At 44.1% G+C, this 20,258-nt stretch overlaps 1 protein-coding gene across 2 annotated transcripts in view; it reads right to left on the bottom strand.

Moving 5' to 3' along the window:
* Window positions 1-19,842, bottom strand: part of Tph2 (tryptophan hydroxylase 2) — a 107,469-nt gene extending 87,627 nt beyond the window's left edge. The window contains exons 1-6 of one of the 2 annotated variants that reach the window (XM_021205324.2): window positions 19,601-19,709; window positions 19,391-19,412; window positions 17,585-17,708; window positions 14,220-14,403; window positions 14,021-14,121; window positions 8,381-8,448 (exon numbers count right to left, since the gene is read on the bottom strand). In XM_021205324.2, the coding sequence (XP_021060983.1) occupies window positions 8,381-8,448; window positions 14,021-14,121; window positions 14,220-14,403; window positions 17,585-17,708; window positions 19,391-19,412; window positions 19,601-19,709 (608 nt within the window). Of the gene's footprint in view, window positions 1-8,380; window positions 8,449-14,020; window positions 14,122-14,219; window positions 14,404-17,584; window positions 17,729-19,390; window positions 19,413-19,600 lie in introns of both variants that reach the window. The other variant, XM_021205325.1, reaches the window with a different exon arrangement.
* Between the last annotated feature and the right edge of the window lie 416 nt (window positions 19,843-20,258).

Here is a 20,258-nt window from a genome sequence, read left to right as displayed (position 1 = left end):
GTGTGTGTGTGTGTGTGTGTGTGTGTGTGTGTGTGTGCCTGTGTGTTTCCATGAATCCAGATAGTTCCCTGGGCAGGTGCTCAGGGGCAAGCCACAGGGAACCAAAGCGGAATAGCCCATTACCTAGCCCATTCCCGCTATACTGACCCTTCAAAGAAGCCCTTCCAGCCAGCCAGTGTTGCAAACACTCAATCTAACGCTCTGTTCTGCAGAATTAAAACATCAGTGCTGGCGCCTGACAGAGTGAGATGATTAATCTCGCCGTTAGTAAGTTGCTTGATGTCCCCTCATCCTCAAGAGAGTGTAATAATGACATGTGCCTCAAATGCCACTTACAGATTAAATGACGGCGGACTATAGGGGACTTGGCCGACACAATGCCCAGCACTTGCTGGGACCTGAACAGGAGGAAGTTGAGGATTCCTGAGCATGTAGCCAAGAAACCAGCTGTAAGGAGCATCGTCCCCTCATTACCCGGACAGCCGTGAGCACAGGGTTGCCATCCCAAGCCAAGCCCTTTCACTCACTTTCACTCACTTTCACTCACAGCCCTAGAGTTAAGAGGATCAGTACTTCATACTGAAGAAGCACACTGTATGTGCACAAGAAACCACAAACTGTTTCCACATACAAATGTGTTTTGTTGGTTGGTTGGTTGGTTGGTTGGTTGGTTGGTTGGTTGGTTTTTTAAAAAGCAAGCTCCAACAATCAAGGGAAGCAAGAGACTGAAATCCCTTAATCCAACCACTTCAGAAAGGTCATCATTTACTCATTTTAGATGAGCCTTAACACTTGATTACAGGGAATGGAGAAACCATTACTAATTTAACACATGACAACAATACTAATAATAAATAGTGGTATTACCTGTCACTGATCCAATATCCCTTGAACCCTGTTTACAATTGAAACGTCCCTCAAATATACAAGATAGAGATGGCACCCAATTTTTTTTTTTTAGAGATCTATCTATTTTATGTATGAGTGCTCTATCTGCATGTACACCTGCATGCTGGAAGAGGATATCAGACCCCCATTATAGATGGTTGTGAACCACCATGTGGTTACTGGGAATTGAATTCAGGATCTCCGAAAAAACAGCCGGGGCTCTTAACCATTGAGCCATCTCTCCAGCAACACCCCCTCCCCAGCACCCAATTTTTAAGATAATCAATGCTCATGGCCACAGTACTTGTGGGAAGTAAGTGTTGGGTGGGAATTCAATCTGGGTTCCAAAGAACACCAAAAGTCTACACATTCTGACACACTCACTCTCAGTGACATTGCTCTACCTCTACTGATTCCAGGGTTTGTTCTATCCACGGAGCCTTCTAATCACACATTAGTGCTCACCACGGTAGAGCCACTACAGCGGGTCCTGAAGAAATAGATGTAAGATAAGTGCATGTGATACTGACCCCCAAAGTGGTCCCCCAAAAGCCCTTCCACTTTCAACATTAATCTGTGAATCCAAAAGAATCTTGCCGGTAAGATATGTCACTCCCAAGACTAGATTATAAAAGGCATCGTGGAACTGGGTTCGTCATGGTTCAACTGGTAAAGGCTCACTCAGTGGCCCGTATTCCTAAAATCTGTCCCCAGAAAGCAGGTTGGTATGTGCCCATAATCCCAGGGAGGTGGTGGCAGGAGGTTCCAAACCTCAAGGCCAGGTTAGAGCACTTGTTATGAAGCCAGACGAGCTGAGCTTGATCTCTGGTATCAACGTAGCAGGAGAGAGCTGATTCCTATGCGTCGTCCTCTGACCTCTGTACACAGACCGCAGCACACCTACACCACACATAATGATCACGCACGGATGGCACAGGTACACACAAAGTAAACAAATATAATTTACTTTTTTTTTTCTCATTTAAAAAGGTCACCCTTAGCTACATAGTGAGTCCAAGGCTAGCCTGAACTTCATGAGACCCTGCCAGTCTAAAGAAAATAAATCGTCGTCATCATAATTTTAAAAGTCATTGTACATTGTGACTTGCTTTCTCACTTGGAGCACTTGATTTGAGGGCCGTCCCCTGCAATATCATGAAGATGTCCGGGCAGTCCGTGGGACAGGTCACATTGCAAGAAACTGAGGCCTCCAGCCAGCTGGTCTATAGCAACCATGCTGGAAGCAGAGCCTCCTGCCCCACCGGGCCTTCGGATGACTGTGGCTCTGTCCTAACTCCTGATCTAAAGCCACCCAGCTACACTGCTCCCCAGTTCTTAATACTCAGTCATTTGTCGTGTGGCATAACAAATGTCTGTGGGCTTAAGCTGCTACCAATGTGTGTGTGTGTGGGGGGGGGGAATCTGTCGTGCAGAAATAAATAAATAATACAGATTCAAAAATCAAACAGAAGTCAGGACAGAGAAAACCTTAGTCAAGGGCAATAGAGAAAGCGAGCAATAAACAAGAATTAAAAGGGTTTGGAACGCAAAAGGCAGAGAATTGTTGGAGTGAGAAACTCCTGTGAGTCCTTGTGTGTGTGGATTTCCTGAGTAACATTTTGCAGAAAGGAAATTGAGGAGAAAAATCCTAACCAATGTGCCCTGACCAGCCTGGAGGTGAACAGTGAAGCTGGCATTCCCTCTCAGATAGAAAAAGAAGAGTCGTGACAGAGCCGGCGCCTACACAGTGGTGCGGGTCTGCGGAAGTCCTGTGACCTGGGTTAGATTCTCAGACTATTACAACCACAGGTACATTGTACAGCAATCCCCACCCCACCCCGATTGTCTTATTTACTCATCAAAGTACTCCAAGAAGAGAAGCAATGGGTGTTTTCTTTTACCTAAGAAATTAGGTGGTGGTGGCTCACCCCTTTAGTCCTGGACGGACATTCAGAAGGCAGAGGCAGGTGGAGTTCTGTTAGTTCAAGGCCAGCCTGGTTTACAGAGAGAGTTCCAGGACAGCTGGGGCCACACAGAGAGACCCTGGCACAGAAAAGGAGGAAGGAAGGAAGGAAGGAAGGAAGGAAGGAAGGAAGGAAGGAAGGAAGGGAAGGAGAGAAGGAAGGAGGGAAGGAGAGAAGGGAAAAAAGAGGGAGGGAGGAGGAGGAAGGGGAAGGAAAGGAAAAAGGAGAGGAGATAAGAAAAGAAGAAATAGGTGGGTCCCTGAATTTGCTACCAAGAGTCTTACTGGGAAGTAGGGCGGGGGTTCTAACCCTAAATGAGACCTGGAATTGTGGCATGCCGAGCCCCTCCTGCTAACTTTACCTGGGGAAGTCAGCTGTCCACCAATTTACTTCTCAGATTCCTGGAGTGTGCATGGGGTGGGGGTGGGGCGGCTAAAACCCAGACTAGCCTGAGCCTCTGTGGCTCCTTAATTTCGACCAGGAGAAGTCACATTGACACCAAGGAGGCGTGCTACCATTGGAGATGAAGTTAAACAAACAACGGTGGTCTAACTAAAGCCAGAGCTTGAGGCCTTCTTCCAAGAGAATAAAATTGAAATAACTACCACCACCCCACCAAAAATATGATTTAATTAAATATGCATGCACGTTGCTGAAGAGTAATCATTAAACCAGCCTCCAGGGGGAGGGGGAATGTATTTGCTGGTTAAGTTAAAAGAAAAAGAAAAAAAAACTGTATTCCTGATTTCTCCCCCAATCTCACTCCCCAGCAATTCAGTGTAGAAATGTAGCTAGGCTAAAGTATGAAGGTGCTCGCGACAAAATACCTGGAGCTTCAGATTCTCTGGAAGCTGCACTAACAAAGCCACCTCTTCTTTTTCTCTTCCTCCACATGCCATCTGCACCACACACACACACACACACACACACACACACCCCTCCATTTCCCTGGAAGTACCCATTGAGGGACGCCCCTCCCCCATAAGACTTCTCTTATTTGAGTTAGAGAGGAGAGGATGTAATCTGCATGGCAGAGGTTAGTAAGGTGTCCTCCTCAGGCTCGCTGGGTGTTCATTTGCAGGTCTGCCATGAGGAGTAGCACTTGCACTAAGAACCGGTTCCTATGCGATTATTGGGGAGGCAATAAAGCCTTGCAGACACTGGGCGGCAGGGCCTGTCCACAGGCGGCCACGGGCCTCTGGGTAATCATTCGAGTTTCTCATCTCCACTGTCAATCAGAGCTGTGCCTGAGTGGCATCTACTGGTGGCTCCCAGCATGCAGGCGCTTTGCCGCTCCCTCACCTCTTTGGAGTTCACGGTAATATGGACTTTGAGCCTGCTGTTTTCCATCATAGAGTGGAATTTTTTCATTTTTCTCTGCCTGTGTTGATTCTTCCCCCCACCCCTTTATCCTTTCAAGACACCATAAAAAAAAAAAAAAAAAAAAAAAAAAAAAACAGAAAAAAAAAAAAAAAAACTTTTGAGATAAAAAAAAAAAAAAAAAAAAAAAAAAAAAAAAAAAAAACAGTAAACAACACAAATCCCTTAGAGGGGCTTCTTGGCTGTGGTTTCAATACATATTACACTGTATCTCAATTCTCTCTCTCCTTCTTACCTTGAGACCCATCGACTACAACCTACGATTCCTTCAACCACCTTGAACACCTATACTCCATCTCTTTCAATGCCTCTGACCATGTGCCTACCACTGCTCTCCAGGGACCGGGAAGTCCTCTACCAATCACCGACAGCATATTGTCCCCCATCCCCACCCCCATCCCCACCCCCGGTGGCAGACAGCACCCATTTATACTTTTTATTGAGTATTGACAAGTTATATCTGTGTGTGTGTGTGTGTGTGTGTGTGTGTGTGTGTTATTGCTACAAGGCAATGCTCTGAATCACATTCTTTTCCTTTATTGCCTTCAGTCAGCTTGGAACAACCCCCACCCCACCCCCACTCCCGCAGCCTACAGTATTTCCACATCTCCGCCCACCCCCAATGGTCCTACTTGTGGCACCAAACGCTTGGCAGATACCTCACATGCTGATTTATCAAGACTACCCTGGTTTTAAATCGTCTGACCCCCAGACCAGTACTCCCAGTTTGGGTTTGCCAAATCCAGCCAAAGGACACTGAAATGAGCGCCATTTCAGCACACTGAAGCATTAGCACATTTCAACACTGCTCACTCACAGTCACCAACACCCAAAACCACCTCGCTCAATGCGGAACTGCATCTCCGCTTTCTGTAAACAAAAAAAAACAAAAAAAAAAAAAAAGNAACCTCGCTTGCTGCATGGCAAACAGGAGAAAACAGTCAAGGCCCATTTGGAATTTGTTAGTATGTGTGCCTCTTCCCCACCCAGCTGTAGCAACTGTGTAAGCACACACACGCACACACATGCACACACATACACATGCACACATATACATATGCACATGCATGCATACATACATATGCACACACATGAACACACACATACATATGCACACACATGTACATACAGGTACAAGTACATACATGCGTCATACATATGCACACATTCACATATACACACATACACACATGCATGCATACATGCACACACATGCATATGCACACACATACACACATGCAAACACACATACATATGCACACACACACACACACATACACACATGAGTGGGCTATCCTTTATCCATCCTCAAGCTCAGGCAAGCCCTGGCTCACACTAGTAGGAGGAATTGCAGTAGTAAAGTGACATCTGTTGCTCTCTCCTTGGCACAAGTCCTGGGGTCACGTTCTCCTGGTTCAACAACTCATAAATGACTCCTTCACGCTCTCCACTCACAAGAAGCACCCAAAACAACTGCCAAATTGTTATCAGTATCTTGACTGCTTCTCTCACACATTTAAAAAAAAAAAAAAAAAAAAAAAGCGGGAGGGGGGTGGTGGTGGTGGAGAGTATAATCTCTTTTTATGAAATCTCTCCACAAAAAAAGAACAGTTGTCAGCACAAAAATAATCAGTTTACCCAACAGCCTCTTAATGAGCAAGCAAAGCATAGCAGGAAGATGGTAATAGCAACTGACACACTGAGCCCTGATCAGGATCCAGGCACAGCGCCAAGCACAGAGCATACATCCTCTTTTTACGTCGCTGCTACGCCCTGTCAGATGGGGCCTGCCGATAGTAACACTCTGCAGATGAAGGGGCTTGTGGCTAGAACAGTGCCAGCCCTCCAACCCAGACAGTCTGATTCCAGTTTCAAAGTACATTGTTATTCTGCCTACATAGCCTGGCCTTTACTGGAGGTCCTAGGAGCAGGTTGCAATGTTTCTGGGTTACATCATCTCTGGGGTAAGCACTCTTTGATTGGCTCTGTACCTCACCAACCAGTGCCCAGATAGAATGTGACTTCCCCTCTATAGGAGACGAGAGAGAGTCCCCCAGACAGCAGAGGGTCTGGTAAGTGTTATCTCTATAAAGTGGTGAGTTCACACCTTCCTGCTAAGTCCTGTCTCCTGAGCCCTCCGTTTTAAGAGTTGGGTCCTTTGGGCCTGAACTCAGCACACCAGCCTCAAACTACTACATCCTGAGATGCCCCAGCTTTAGCCAGTCCTTCTCCAGTCAGCACGAAACCTTCACCTGTTCCAGACTCTGAGTCCTACTTCAGACACAACTTTAGCTACGAGAGCTGACAGAAGCCATTGTCAATGCTCAGACCGCCTTAACCCCCCACCCTGGCACTCTCTTCTCCATATAAACACACTTCCTTCAAGCCAATGCTTCTGTTCCCACTGCCCCTTGGGACATATCACCACCACACTGTCTCTATCGGGTGTCTGGCTCTTCAGAGAGAAGAGAAGTCACATTTAAGCTACTCCTTTGGTCGTTATGCCCACAAAATGCTGTGCTTAAACCATATATAGTTATATGTATAATATATTACATGTAGCATCTATTACGAAATATATCTTATTGTTGTTTTAGACTTATCTATTTGGTTTTTCTCTATATGTATGGTTATTTTGCAGGCGTGTAAGTGTGTGCACCGTATGTGTGTAGGGCCTATGGAAGCCAGAATGGTTTTTAGCCATCAGTTTTCTCCAAGAGAAAAGACAGCTTGGCATTGAACTTTTATCATATCCTGGACAGAGCATGCTGGAAGGACTACTTGCCCACACCGCTCAGAGGGTCTGTGGTCTTATTCCATGAAGATAGCATGTAAGTCAGAGAGACCCTAGCTAGGAGTTCATACCCATTCTTGCCCACTACAGTATGCTTTCTGTGAAGAATGAATTTAGTCCATCAGGGTCCCCTCTCGCCTACCTGACTGGGATACTCTGGAACATAGGATTAGAGAGTGATGTCAGGGCATGTCAGAACCTGGGTTTGAGCTATGGCCAGTCATGTGTTGATGTCAAAAGTCACAGCATAGGGAAAGACACTCCTGGGAAGAGAGCAGACACTGTAGAAAAACAGGTACCAAGTAGTTCTTGGTTTTGTAATTATAGTTTTTATAACAGTGACAGAAAATAGAAGAAGGTTGCCTTGGCCTTACAAGTAGGGAGGCACACAATTCAGAGTATGAATGGAAGTTAAAATGAACAAAGTATTCGCCCAAAGAGAGTAAGGAGAGAGAAAAGAGAAGGTAGAGAGCAGACGGAAAGAAGTAGAGAGAGAGAAGAAAAGAAAGCAAGCGACACAAATGCCCTCTACAGTACGCACGTATCCTACGTCCTCATCTGTGATCATTTTGCCTCGGAAGTCAGTTAAACTTACTAACTAGTCTCAACTAGAGTAAAAGGAAAGTCTTTCCCCTACCAGGCGTGAATTTACATTTCTTTCCAAAGACATACTTCATATTGCTGATCACATACCAGTGAGAACAGAAGGAACAGGGCCTAACGCTTGCTCCGTTTTTTTTTCCCAGGCGAAGCATTTAGTAAATACGTACAATCACGTCAGTCACACACTCGGCCTGACACCACCACCGATGGCCGTTCACAACACACAGCTCTCATGCCATCTTCCTCCGAACCCTGCTATGTGACGATTAAACTCCCCCCATACTCCAGATCGGAATTTGTCCGGTATTTTCCTTTCAGTGCGAAGCGAACACATTTCATTTCTACACCGGTTGCTTGCAGGATTCCTTGGCCTGTTCTCGCCTAATTCTCTCCTTTTCTTGGGAAAAAGTGGACACTGAGATAGGTTATTGAAAAGTCCAAGTCAAACCGGAACACGGTTTTCAAGCCTGGCCGAGACAACAGAAGTGGCTCCTCGCCTTAATGGGGCTGCAACCACAGTGGTGTCAGTGTAACACTAGGGATGGAGCCCACAGAGCTCATGATTTCACAATTATACCCAGATGTCAAACATCAGGGCTGGCATGTAAAGCCTGGGATGTTGGAGGGTGTTTAAAACACCTCCTGTCTGTCTTCTGCAAGTGTCAAAGTGAAGAGAAGACAGCTCTGTTTAACACAGCATGTGTTTTTTCCTAACTAGCCACGGACAAGAAAGACATATGCAGGTACTTACTATTTATAGCCCATGGCCACGTCCACAAAATACTTCCTCCTCTGTCGATAGACATTGTCCTTAAATCCCTTAAACAGAAAAGAGATTAAGTCATTTACCAAAGCGGCCCAGAAACGAGCTGCAGAAGACTGAAAAGAAAATCGCCACGGCTGTCATGTTTATTGAATGTTCAATTCAAATGTAAATCTTATCCTCAGAGGACCGACTTGACGACCCAGGCAACATCTGAATTGTGCTTACAGTAAAACCTCTTTCCATTTGGATCTCCTGATTTGGGATGCGGGGGAAATCGGGCCAGAGTTTACCCTTTCCACAAGGCAAGCAGCGTGGCTTAGTTAAGCAAATTAATATTTTGCACAGGATCTTTCGGTTTTCAAGTCTCACTTACAAGTAATTGATCTTAATAACAAGTTAATCTTAGCCTGTTCACTTAAGACAGGTCAGTTTCACATGTTCATTTGCATTTTAATTGTTGTGTGTAAATAACTAATAAATGTAGCATTTATTAAAGACACGGTCACTCTGAGTAATTATCAGATCCCCAAGTTAGCAGGGGCTAAAGAGATTTTGCTGTATTTCATGATCACATGATGCAACTCTAGGTGAACCTTGTGTAGAAGGGCAGGCTTGCTCTATTCATCCCACTGCGGGATTCTCAGTCTAATGTGTCTCAGCCAACTGCAAGATTTTTATCTAAAATATAAAATAATAATTTAAAAATATATATTTTAATCTAACCTCATCCACTTGGGAAATTAAACACGGAGTCTGCCTCTTATCAATCACATGGACTTGTGAGAGGACTTCCTGTTCTACTAAACCATCTCTCCTCATGGCCGTAGGCTTCTTACTTGCCTTTTCTTTTCATCCAAACCCAACCAATTCTTGCTGGACTTGTTTCTTCAAGCTGTCAAAAGTTCAGGGGGAACTGTGTCTGCTTCTTATGTGTATACACCTGTACCACCAAGAATGATCATGAAAGTGAGGCTGCAAACCATGGAAGACAAGCAATCATGTAGGCCTCGAGGACCATAAGAATCAGTGGTAATTAAGAGGTGCCCACAGTGGCCTAGGCTACTGAAATAGCAATATAAACATTTCTGCAAGGTGGGGTGTTCAAGGGAACTCAAACTCAACAGAAAACAGCCCAGTTCTCTTGTCTAGCTGAAAGAGTATGAGGCTCAGGGATAGGAATCTTCCTTCATAAGGCTGTGTGCTGGACATAACAGAAGAATTAGCTTTCTTCTTGGAATAACAAAAGAGGTAGTAACGGAGGGGAGAGAGGAAAATCTCAGATCACTCTTAAGACTGTAAAAGCAACTGTAACTAGCATTCTTTTTCCTCTTGTGCTTACAATTCAGCTTGTTTTATCTAAGGCTCTTAGGCAGGCTCCTAAAACCCTAAAATGTCTAGAGGCAAAGCTTGTGACCATAGTTACCACATTTACACAGGGGTCTTTGGCCTAAATAAAAAGGTCTCCTGCTGTAGAGGGTAGCAGGTTCATGCTGGAAAGGGGGTTCTTCACTCTCTAGTAGAATGGGCTACCTGGGATGGGAGAACTGAAGAATTCCAAGCACGTTTATGACTCAGAATGAAAGCGGACCGTGAAAAGCCCAGCACCTGTTCCCTGTTTCCTGCCAGGCCGGACACCATGGTAACTGCGTCCTAATCTGCTGGACTTCCAGAAGAACCTCAAGGCCCTCCTCAGCAAACACCTGCACCTTTTCCAGGAATGCAAGAGAGGGAGATTTGCTCATCATGCCTCATTAGCTGAGAGTGGCAGTGATTACACAAATGTCGAGCGGGGGTGGGGGTGGGGGAGATCCAGAGCTTCCTGGATTCATCCACGGTCTGGCAAAGTAGGAGACGTTTGCTAGCTGCAACCAGCCATTGCAGACACAGCGCAATTTTGGCAACCCATCCTGAACTGAAGCCAGGGATGGAATACCAGATAAAAATACAAGATGTCCAGTTAAATTTCAATTTCAGATAAATGACAAATTTTTCCACTTTTACTAGGCAACCTAATATATTTATTTGTAAAAATCTGGCGACCCTAGCACCCAGAGAGGGCCTCCTGTACTACCCCTGAATTAAATCAAAATGAACTAACCCAACCTGAACCTTAATGTGCCCAATTTAATTTATGCTGCCACTCAAAGAAGCGGCTCCAACAGCTCAAACCCGGTGTGATATTAGAACCCATTTGGGGAGTTTTAATAACACTTCAAACATGGCCACTTCCCCCAGAGATTTTGATTTAAGCTCCAGAGAGTTAGAACATAATTCTCACACTTGAAATACGTCAGAATATCCTAAAATAACCCTTTCCCAAACAGACTTCCCAGTCTGTTGGTGGAAAGTCTCCTTCTCAGCTCTGGAGGATGGGGTGGGGGTGGGGGTCTTTAGGTTTCAATTTTTAAAAGTGTCTCAAGAGTGGGCCTTGAACCTCATCTTGAAAAACTCTCCCAGTCTTGGCCCTGGCAAGTCAAAAATGTGGTCCCTTATCCCCTAGTGTGAGCTTTAACTGGGAGCTCTCAAGAAACACAGACTCTTGCGCCCCAGGGAGTCACTGTCTGTACATCCAAATATTTCCCAGGCAATTTCTTTATCCGTTAAACTTGAAAGCCGTAGGCCCATATAGTTATTGCTTTCTGACAGCAGCATGATCTATATCTCAAGCTTTTCCTGCTCTGTCCCACGTCAAGAGCCCCTGTGTCTGTCCTAGGATGACTGTAGTCATTCTCGGACATAAAAAGTCCTTAGACTGTGAGCATCCACTTCAGTGTTTGCCAGGCACCGGCATAGCCTCACAAGAGGCTGCTATATCAGGGTCCCTTCAGCAGAATCTTGCTGGCATGTGCATTAGTATCTGGGTTTGGTGGCTGATGATGGGATGGATTCCCTGATGGGATGGAACACAGGGCCCCCAATGGAGGAGCTAGAGAAAGTACCCAAGGAGCTGTAGAGGGCTGCAACCCTGTAAGTGGAACAACAATATGAACTAACCAGTACCCCCCTGAGCTCGTGTCTCTAGCTGCATATGTAGCAGAAGATGGCCTAATCGGTCATCATTGGGAAGAGAGGCCCCTTGGTCTTGTAAACTTTATATGACCCAGCACAGGGGAAGGCCAGGGCCAAGTTGTGGGAGTGGGTGGGTAGGGGAACAGGGGCTGGGGGGGGGAGGTATAGGGAACTTTCGGGATAGCATTTGAAATGTAAATAAAGAAAATAATAATATTTTTTTTTAAAAAAAGGTGGTGAAGTATCCAACCTTGCACCACCGCTGTTAAATGTGAAAAAAAAAAAAAAAAAAGTCCTTAGACAACTCCTCCCGTCTACACCAAATCAAAACTCAGGAAAGCACCAACTTGCCAGTATCAAATCTCGCATAACGATATTTGGTGTGTGCCTCTAAGGCGAATATATGTGGTTTAAAAATGACAAGAGACGTAGGGAATTGCTAAGTACTTGCAATTATTTCAAGTGGCTGCACAGAAAATAAGTGAAGGTATCATAAAGCAGGTGTAATTAGGAGTAATGGGATAAAATTAAGCGCAGAAAAATTTTGCTCTTGATGTCAAAATGCATTTTGTTCACAGCAAGGTCAGTGGCCCCTGCAGTGGTTCCATTCAAATGGCTGCAAACCCCTCCTCCAGGTTAAGCAATTTTCAAACCTCACTAAGGGAGCTTTTAGACAGGAGAGGTTCTCAAAAGCTCCTTTACCATCGAAACAGCGATCTGGATGCCTTAATGTGGCATTTCCTTACTGAATTTCAACATTTCCTGTTGCCAAATTGCCTTTTTATTTTTTTTGATTTCTTTATTAACTTGGCTTCTCACACACCCCTTTGAGGTCAGTAAGAACTGTTATTTCTACTCTTCACATCAAAGCACCCCAAGGCACAGAGGTAAACGGACCTCACCAAGGTCATTGGGCAAGTTAGCGGGCGCCTGTGTAGTCTTCATCCTCCTAACTGTTTAAATCGGCCTGCACTGATTTCCAGTTCTTCTGAAATTGGCAGGGGGAAGAGAACACTTAGATGCTGGCTAAAGCCACTGCTCAATACGTGTTTTTATGCTGTGCTGCAAATAGAACACATCATGTCTATACTGTTTCAGCTTTCAGCAAATAATGCAATAATATTAGGTGTGTGGAACCATTTATTTGGACCTACCAGTATATTTGCATTGGGTTGAACTGGCATAATATGCCAAATGACTTCTTTATTTAATTTTTAAAGATTTCTTCATTATTATACATAAGTACACTGTAGCTGACTTCAGACACACCAGAAGAGGGCGTCAGATCTCATTGTGGTTGGTTGTGAGCCACCATGTTGCTGGGATTTGAACTCAGGACCTTCAGAAGACCAGTCAGTGCTCTTACCCACTAAGCCATCTCGCCAGCCCCTGTTTTTAAAAATATATTTATTTTTATGTATATGGCTGCTTTATCTGCATATATACCTGCATGCCAGAAGAGGGCATCAAATCCTGTTACTGATGGTCATGAGCCACCATGTGGTTGCTAGGAACTGAACTCAGGACCTCTAGAAGAGCAGCCAGTGCTCTTAACTGCTGAACTATCTCTCTAGCCCCAAGTGACTCCATTAAGTCCTTCAATCTCATTTGTTTTAAACTTGCCGTGGATCTCAAAATAAAGAAGTATGGGTTGGTTAAAGCAAGATGCTAAGGATGCTATTGATGCTGCCAGTCCTATGCTTAGACTTAGGTACCACTATTCAGGGTACAGTGATACAGTCACATTCTCTGATTTTCTCCATTTAAATAGTTTTCCTGTAAACCATGACCCTCATAACATTGCAGGCTTCCACTAAGCAAGACCCATCTGTTTAGATCTCAGGGTAGTATCCACCCACTTCGATCCATCCGCACACTTAGGGTGGGGGGGGAGGGGAGAACGCTCATAATGAATGTGTATGTTGCTTACTTCGCCGTACTTCATTCTGGCCATAAAGAAGTTTCCAGGTCTCTTGTGTTAAATAAAAACCAATATAAAGTGGGGGCGGGGGTGAAAATGGGAAATGCCTACCCAAGTGTCGTATTTCTCTAAAGATGGTCACTTTTATTGGAGTCGAGGAGGAAACGGTGGTAGATAGATTCAGAGTAGATGTGGGGAGGGATGCCTCTTCCATCACGGTCTTATTTTAAAGCTCTTCTGCCTTTCCGTTGAGACTGAAGTCAAGACATAACTCTGCTCTTAACTACCTCCAGTCAGGGAAAATGGCAAGAATTTTATTCTCTCACTGAGCTCCAACACATCTAGTCCTCCCTGGTTTCCCAAAGGTGTGATCAATTTCGGTTCACCGTTCTTCCAAGGGTCACCATCCACAAGTATATTTTAGGCTGTCTAATTCCACAGAAATATCCTCCAAGGCATACAATCTCCTCCTCTGCCCAACCATTTTATAAATAAACTCCATGTGAGCATGCCATCTTTCTAACCTACTTCGTGCCAACACATGTACAGGGAAACTTCATCATCTGAAAGCGTGCTCTCGGGCATGAGGGATAAACACGAAATTGCTCTACAATAAAGCGTTACGGCACAGAACACGGCACATTGTCCGGCAAGTGGTAGAACCCCGGGAGAGAGGAGGTGAAACAGGCACTTACTGGATGGTCAGCATCAAGCTCGGTGCCGTACATGAGCACACGGCGAGAGCATCGGTCTAACTCCGAGATCTTCCGAGGGAACCACGGTACATCCTCTAGATCTGCTGAAAACAGTGCAGGTTTGATAATGTTAACTCACCTTTGGGACATCTGTCATATTCCAAAGTCAGCCACTAAAGAAAAAAAAAATCACCCTTGCCTTCTTCCTCTGTCCAAATGCTCTCAGGCGGATTCAGGGTCACAATGGTGGTCTGAAATTTCAGCAACTGGATGAGCTCGTTGAATTCCGTTTTGCCACATTCGCAGTCCACGAAGATTTCGACTTCAGAACTTCTTCGCCGGGACCTCCTGGATTCGATATGAAGCATGTTGACGTGTTTTTCCTGGGGAAACATGAGGAATATCTCTAAATCACACTCAGGTCACAACAAATGGAATGCTGGCCTTGTGCAGCTATCCAAGAGTAAAGAACCAAGGACCTGTGGAATAGCGTTGACTGTGTTTGGGTTGATTAATAGATGAGAACTTTTCTTATCAATCAGAAAGGCAAGTTGCCATGCCTCTGAATAGGTTGTCCTGTCTCATATCAAAAAGAAGAGGGCATTGAAGGCATGTAAAAGGCACTATAAAATATATGCTGGCCATAAGCATCACTTCTCAGAGAGGCCCACATCCCATGGCTACCGCATGATTGTTGACAGGAGATTAGATTGTCTATTACATTACCATAAAGTAATATCCTAAAATTTGTATTTCCATACTCTTGAGAAACACAAAATGCAGACTCTTTTTTTTTTTTTTTTTTTGGCTTTTCGAGACAGGGTTTCTCTGTGTAGCCCTGACTGTCCTGGAACTCACTCTGTAGACCAGGCTGGCCTCGAACTCAGAAATCCACGTGCCTCTGCCTCCCAAATTCTGGGATTAAAGGTGTGTGCCACCACTGCCCGGCAAAATGCACCCTCTTAATCTCATAGCAATAAAAGGCTTACTTTTAAAATAAAGTTTAAGAATTAAGCAATCATTGAGAGTCAGACATAATGACTCGTAAAAATCCCAGCATTCAGATAGCGGAGGCAGGAGGATTGCAGACTCTTCTAGGCCACATAGCAAGACCCTGCTATATATAATAATAATTTAAAAATAAAAAAAATAAAGAGAAAAATAAAGAGACTCATTGTTTTAAAAAGTGAATCTTTGAAATGACAAGCAGCAAATTGGGGGGGGGGGGATGGAAACAAGAATAGAGTACAAGGGAGACTCTCCCAGGCGAAAAGGGAAACAACTCGGGAGTAGTGAAGAGGCAAGACAAAGTAATAATAACCCCCAAATAGGACCACCCCGGAACTGTCTTTGGCATCCTCCTGGCTAGCTCCACTGGAAGATTTATTCTGCGGCTGTTTATAACAAGCCATTCTGGGAAGAGCAATGACTTTAATGCTTAAAAAAATCTGGTTTAAGTCTCCCATTGATACACCTTTCTCCTTTGATAACTGTAGCCTAAGGTCTCCTGTCCACACTCTGCTCCGTACGCACACACTGCCCCATTCCTTCAGTGACTGCACTCTGGGTCCTGCACTGTTTCTGAAACAATCCTGGTTGTTCTATTTCTGTTTTTATTAAGCTTTGCAATCATGCTATATTTTATAAATTGCCTAATGATGAAAGTGGGATTGATATTAAGTTCAAGGCTCAAGAGACTACATGTTCATTGTGCCATTTTGGGCTTTTAAGGTTTGGTTGAATCAGAGTAGGTATTTTTAGACTGGGCACTGAGATCCCAATGGGTTAAGTGGTTTAGCTGAGACCTGGTGAATAGCTGATGGCAGAGTGCAAATTCAAAGTGCGAGCCCCTTCCCCAGGGATGTTTCCCACTGCACCCAGCTGTCAAATTGAATTGGCTTGCCTTCAGGCACCGTATGGACACAGCCCTACATGGCATAATTATGTGTAAAATACTACTCTAAATTTCCATTAACACTGTTTATGGTGCCTGATCCTTTCTTCAAGGCCAAAGGGGAACAAGGAAACATTCTCCAAGTCAGGTTAATTCCCAGTCTATGGTCATCTAGAGGCATCACAAATAACACCTCCTGTCTGCATTTTACAAAATTGCCTCATCCAAACAAGCCAGTTAGGTAGGAATTAGTATCATTGCCATTTTACAAATGAGGAAATCAAACCGAGGAGCACAGAGCGGTTAGCCAACCCAGCAGAACACAGGTCCAAATCGCCTAACTATGTGTCTACTACGCAGCAGCCTAAGGCACCAGAAAGAGCCGAACTGTTTATCTGACAGCTCTGGTGACCAGCCATCGCTCCCAACCAAATGCGGTTTGTAGGAGAAGGTATCAGGTGTACAAGGTGTTCTTCCCCCTCACCCAAGCTCTTAATTTAGGACACAGAACAAGGACTCATGCCAGGGACCATGGCATACCTTTCTATAAGACATTCCTTCAATTGTGTTCATGAAATGAGGCTTACGAGAATAAGTGTCGTGTTCATATATCTCATTTTATGCACCAAATATGCTCTTATTACATGTGTACAGTTAAAGTTTAGTGAATCAAAGCAGGATAAAGACTCTTGATATTTTGAAGCACTGTGTGTATGTGTGTGCATATATGTGTGTGTATATGTATGTTTATGTATATATGTGTTGTGTGTGTGTCTGTGGGTATGTGTGTTTTGTCTATGTGTATGTGTGTGTTCTGTGTATGTGTGTTTTGTCTGTATGTGTGTATTGTGTGTATGTGTGTATCTATGTGTATGTATATGTGTGTTGTGTGTATATGTGTGTAGGTATGTGTGTTGTGAGTGTGTTGTGTGTGTATGTGTGTAGGTATGTGTGTTGTGAGTGTGTTGTGTGTGTATGTGTGTAGGTATGTGTGTTGTGAGTGTGTTGTGTGTATGTGTGTAGGTATGTGTGTAGGTATGTGTGTTGTAAGTGTGTTGTGTGTATGTGTGTAGGTATGTGTGTTTTGTGTGTGTGCATTGTGTATGTATGTGTGTGTCATGTATGTGTTGTGTGTATTGTGCTTTGTCTATGAGTATGTGTGTGTCCTGTGTACTGTGCTTTGCCTATGTGTATGTGTGTGTTGTATGTATGTGTGTATGTATGTGTATGTATATGTGTGTTGTGAGTGTGTTGTGTGTGTATGTGTGTAGGTATGAGTGTTTTGTCTGTGTGCATTGTGTGTGTATGTGTGTGTCATGTATGTGTGTGTTCTGTGTATGTGTGTTTTGTCTATGTGTATGTGTGTATTGTGTGGATGTGTGTGTTTTGCATTTTCTACTTTAAAGCTCACAGTTTTGAATTACAGACTTCACCCGGCAACAAGTAACAGAGTTGCTATTGACTGAGTCTGAATTAATAAATCACAGTTCACATAAACCTGCTTATTTCACTGTTGGGCCGAGTAAACTCCCTTTTTAAAGCTTTGTGGCATTTGGTTCCTTTGACTCTTTTGCCATGTTACCCAGAAATGCCTTAATGACAGGCGACAAGTCTGTCGCCAAGCGCGCAGCCGCCTGGAGGATGCAGAAGGATGAATGCTCTGCGCTTACCTGGAAGAGTCTCAGCGCTTTCACCAGCCCGCCAACTTCATTCTTCAAGGAGAACACAACCGCTGTCTTGCTGCTCTCTGCAGTGTCGCCTTTGCTGGGCTCTTTGCTGCTTTTCTTGTCCTCGCTTTTGATAGCTTTATTTTGCTTCAAGGAAGTAGAAGCACAAGAATCAGTTTTATCCCAGAGCTTTCCATGATTTAGTTTATCCAGAGATTCCTCTTAAATGCTGCAAGCCCCACCCATCATACAAACTCGAAGTGGAGCTGCCATTGCACCCAAATCTGAATCTTCCTGCTCACTGAGGAAGTCAGCGTGCCCAGCCAATCCCTCCATGGACAGTTGAGTCTGGAAAGCGACTACTACATTTCAGCCACCTATAGGCCAGGCAGTTGGAAAGGCACGAGAGAGAAAGAAAACCGGCTAGCTAACCATTAGGAGCACACACAACAGTCTGAGTAATGACTAAGTTCTTCCAGCTAAGGATCGAAATAGCAGGGTCTAGCAAAAATCAGAGCACATTGCAGAATTTGAAAAACAAGCCTGGGAATGTCCCATCTTACAGACAACGTAAGATTATGATGGTCTGTTCTGTACTCGTTACATCTGATGCAGAGTTGGGCAAACAGAGATCTGTCTTCCTGGCTAATGATGGGGTACCATAGTCACACCAGTCTACTACATCCTCACGAAAGACCTGCACATTTACATGGAACCCAGTGGTAAGCGATTTGCCATTGTCTTCCTCCTATTTCTCTACTGGCATTATTTCCATGCATTAAGATAACCTCCTTCACCGAGTTTATATATAATAGGAATAGATATTTTATTATTTATGAGTTGAGGGAGAGAAGGAGTTTATGCTGGCACTGGCATTTGACAGTATATTTAGTCATTAGAAGCTCAAACGTCTTCCTATTCTCAACATCTGCTCTCTCCTCTCCACGTAATAGCTGGGTCTCATATGTCTAAGGAGCATTTTTATGGGAAAGTGTCATACATTAACCATAACTGAGGGGCTTCGTGGTTTTCTTCTTGCCATTTATTACAACTTCGGAATTCCTCAATGTAACACCTCATCCAAATATTCATGATACTTGAGTATTAGAAAAGCTATTTTACATTTTGGCCTCATTTTCGCAAATTGACTTAAATAGTGCTAAGAAAGTTGCTGTGGCTGTTTTTCAGCATTTGTGGAGTAATAAATAGGATGGACATACTTGGAGCTATGGCATTAACCCAATTTTTCTCTGACGAGATGAATTTGCAATTGGTTGATAAACAAGAAGGACAACAACGGTGAAGCATCCCTTAAAATTTTAATGACAGAACCTTGGATGTGTATGTTATTGCATGTTAGCAAATCAAGAGCACTATGTTTATTAAAGCTCATAACTGTTGCTCAAATTAAGACCTAAACCTTTGCGAGAACTGTAACTTTTCAAATACCATTATTTAATGTTAGTATTTTAAACACACACATATCTTGTAAATATTGAAGCAAGCAGAATGCTTCCTCGACTATTCCATCAATTAAGCTTAAAAGGGGAAGTAACGTGGCATGCAGGAAAACCTTTGAAGGGCCCTGGTTCCTCTTTTATTCCAAAACATGCACTTAATCTCAAGAATACACATATTAGCTCTGTAGGGCATAGGAGACAATATTGCCTTGTAGAAACCAGAGAGATGTATTTAATTCTTTCTCCCAAATCTTCCTTATCGGCCTTTCAAGTTCTATACTTTGAAGGGGGAGTGAATTTAGCACATTGGTTCACATAATCTTTCACTCTTCACGATAGGAAACTTCACTTTCTATTTGAGGAAAGTTTATCTCCCAGCAGCTCGCCCAGCTGCTTGTACTTTGTGGAGAGCTAAGGCAGACAGAAAGGAGGCAGTGAGACAAGACTACTGAGGAAGAGGGAGTTGAACTGCATGCTTACTCTACAGCAGGTGTCCAGATGGTGAGGTTAAGACCATTGATGCCCTAGAGAACACCGGAGACTGCCAGATACTCGATACTCACTGTTAAGCCGCCAAGTAGCTGATGCTCTTCTGGTACCGCTGAATCCAAGGACAACCCTCTCCTGGCCCAGTATTTACTGGAAAACATCATCATTGCGGGCTGCATGGCTCCCGATGTAATTTTCTTTCTCAGCAGCAGGGGGGACCAGAGGGGCAGCCTTGGCAGAGATGAAGGAGAAACGGCAGTGGCAGCTGCCTGCTCGGGGCGCTGTCCAGAACCCTAGTGCTGAAGAGCAATGCGCTTCCTCCCCTCCCTGTGTTCCTTTATATGAGTGACTGAGGACTGATGGAAAGCTGATTAGAAAAAACTCATTTCTGGTTGCTGATGGCCACAGTCAGATTACACGTCTGAAGCCTGGGGTTATCTGTGCTCCTGATGAGATTTGTTTGTTTCGTAGGTCGAGTAGCTCTTTGGGAAGAGATGGAGGGGAACAATTCATCAGGGTTATTTTTTTTTTCTTGCAACAAAACAGCCGTCGTCTCATTTTAAATTTCAAGCCTGCTATTGGAAGTTTACCCTCCGTCTTTAAGTAACGATTAATTTAAGTGTTTTGTGTTTTCCAAAAGTGAGAAAATAACTTAAGAAAGGCATTTCTGCCCGCATGACGTTACGATGTGCAATTTTTACGTGTGTGTATGTGTGACAGCTTTCATA

This window comes from Mus pahari, chromosome 9 (genome assembly GCF_900095145.1).
Source record: "Mus pahari chromosome 9, PAHARI_EIJ_v1.1, whole genome shotgun sequence".
Lineage (NCBI taxonomy): Eukaryota > Metazoa > Chordata > Mammalia > Rodentia > Muridae > Mus > Mus pahari.
The sequence above is the reverse complement of the archived record's forward strand: the minus strand, read 5'-3'. Positions and strand labels throughout refer to the sequence as shown.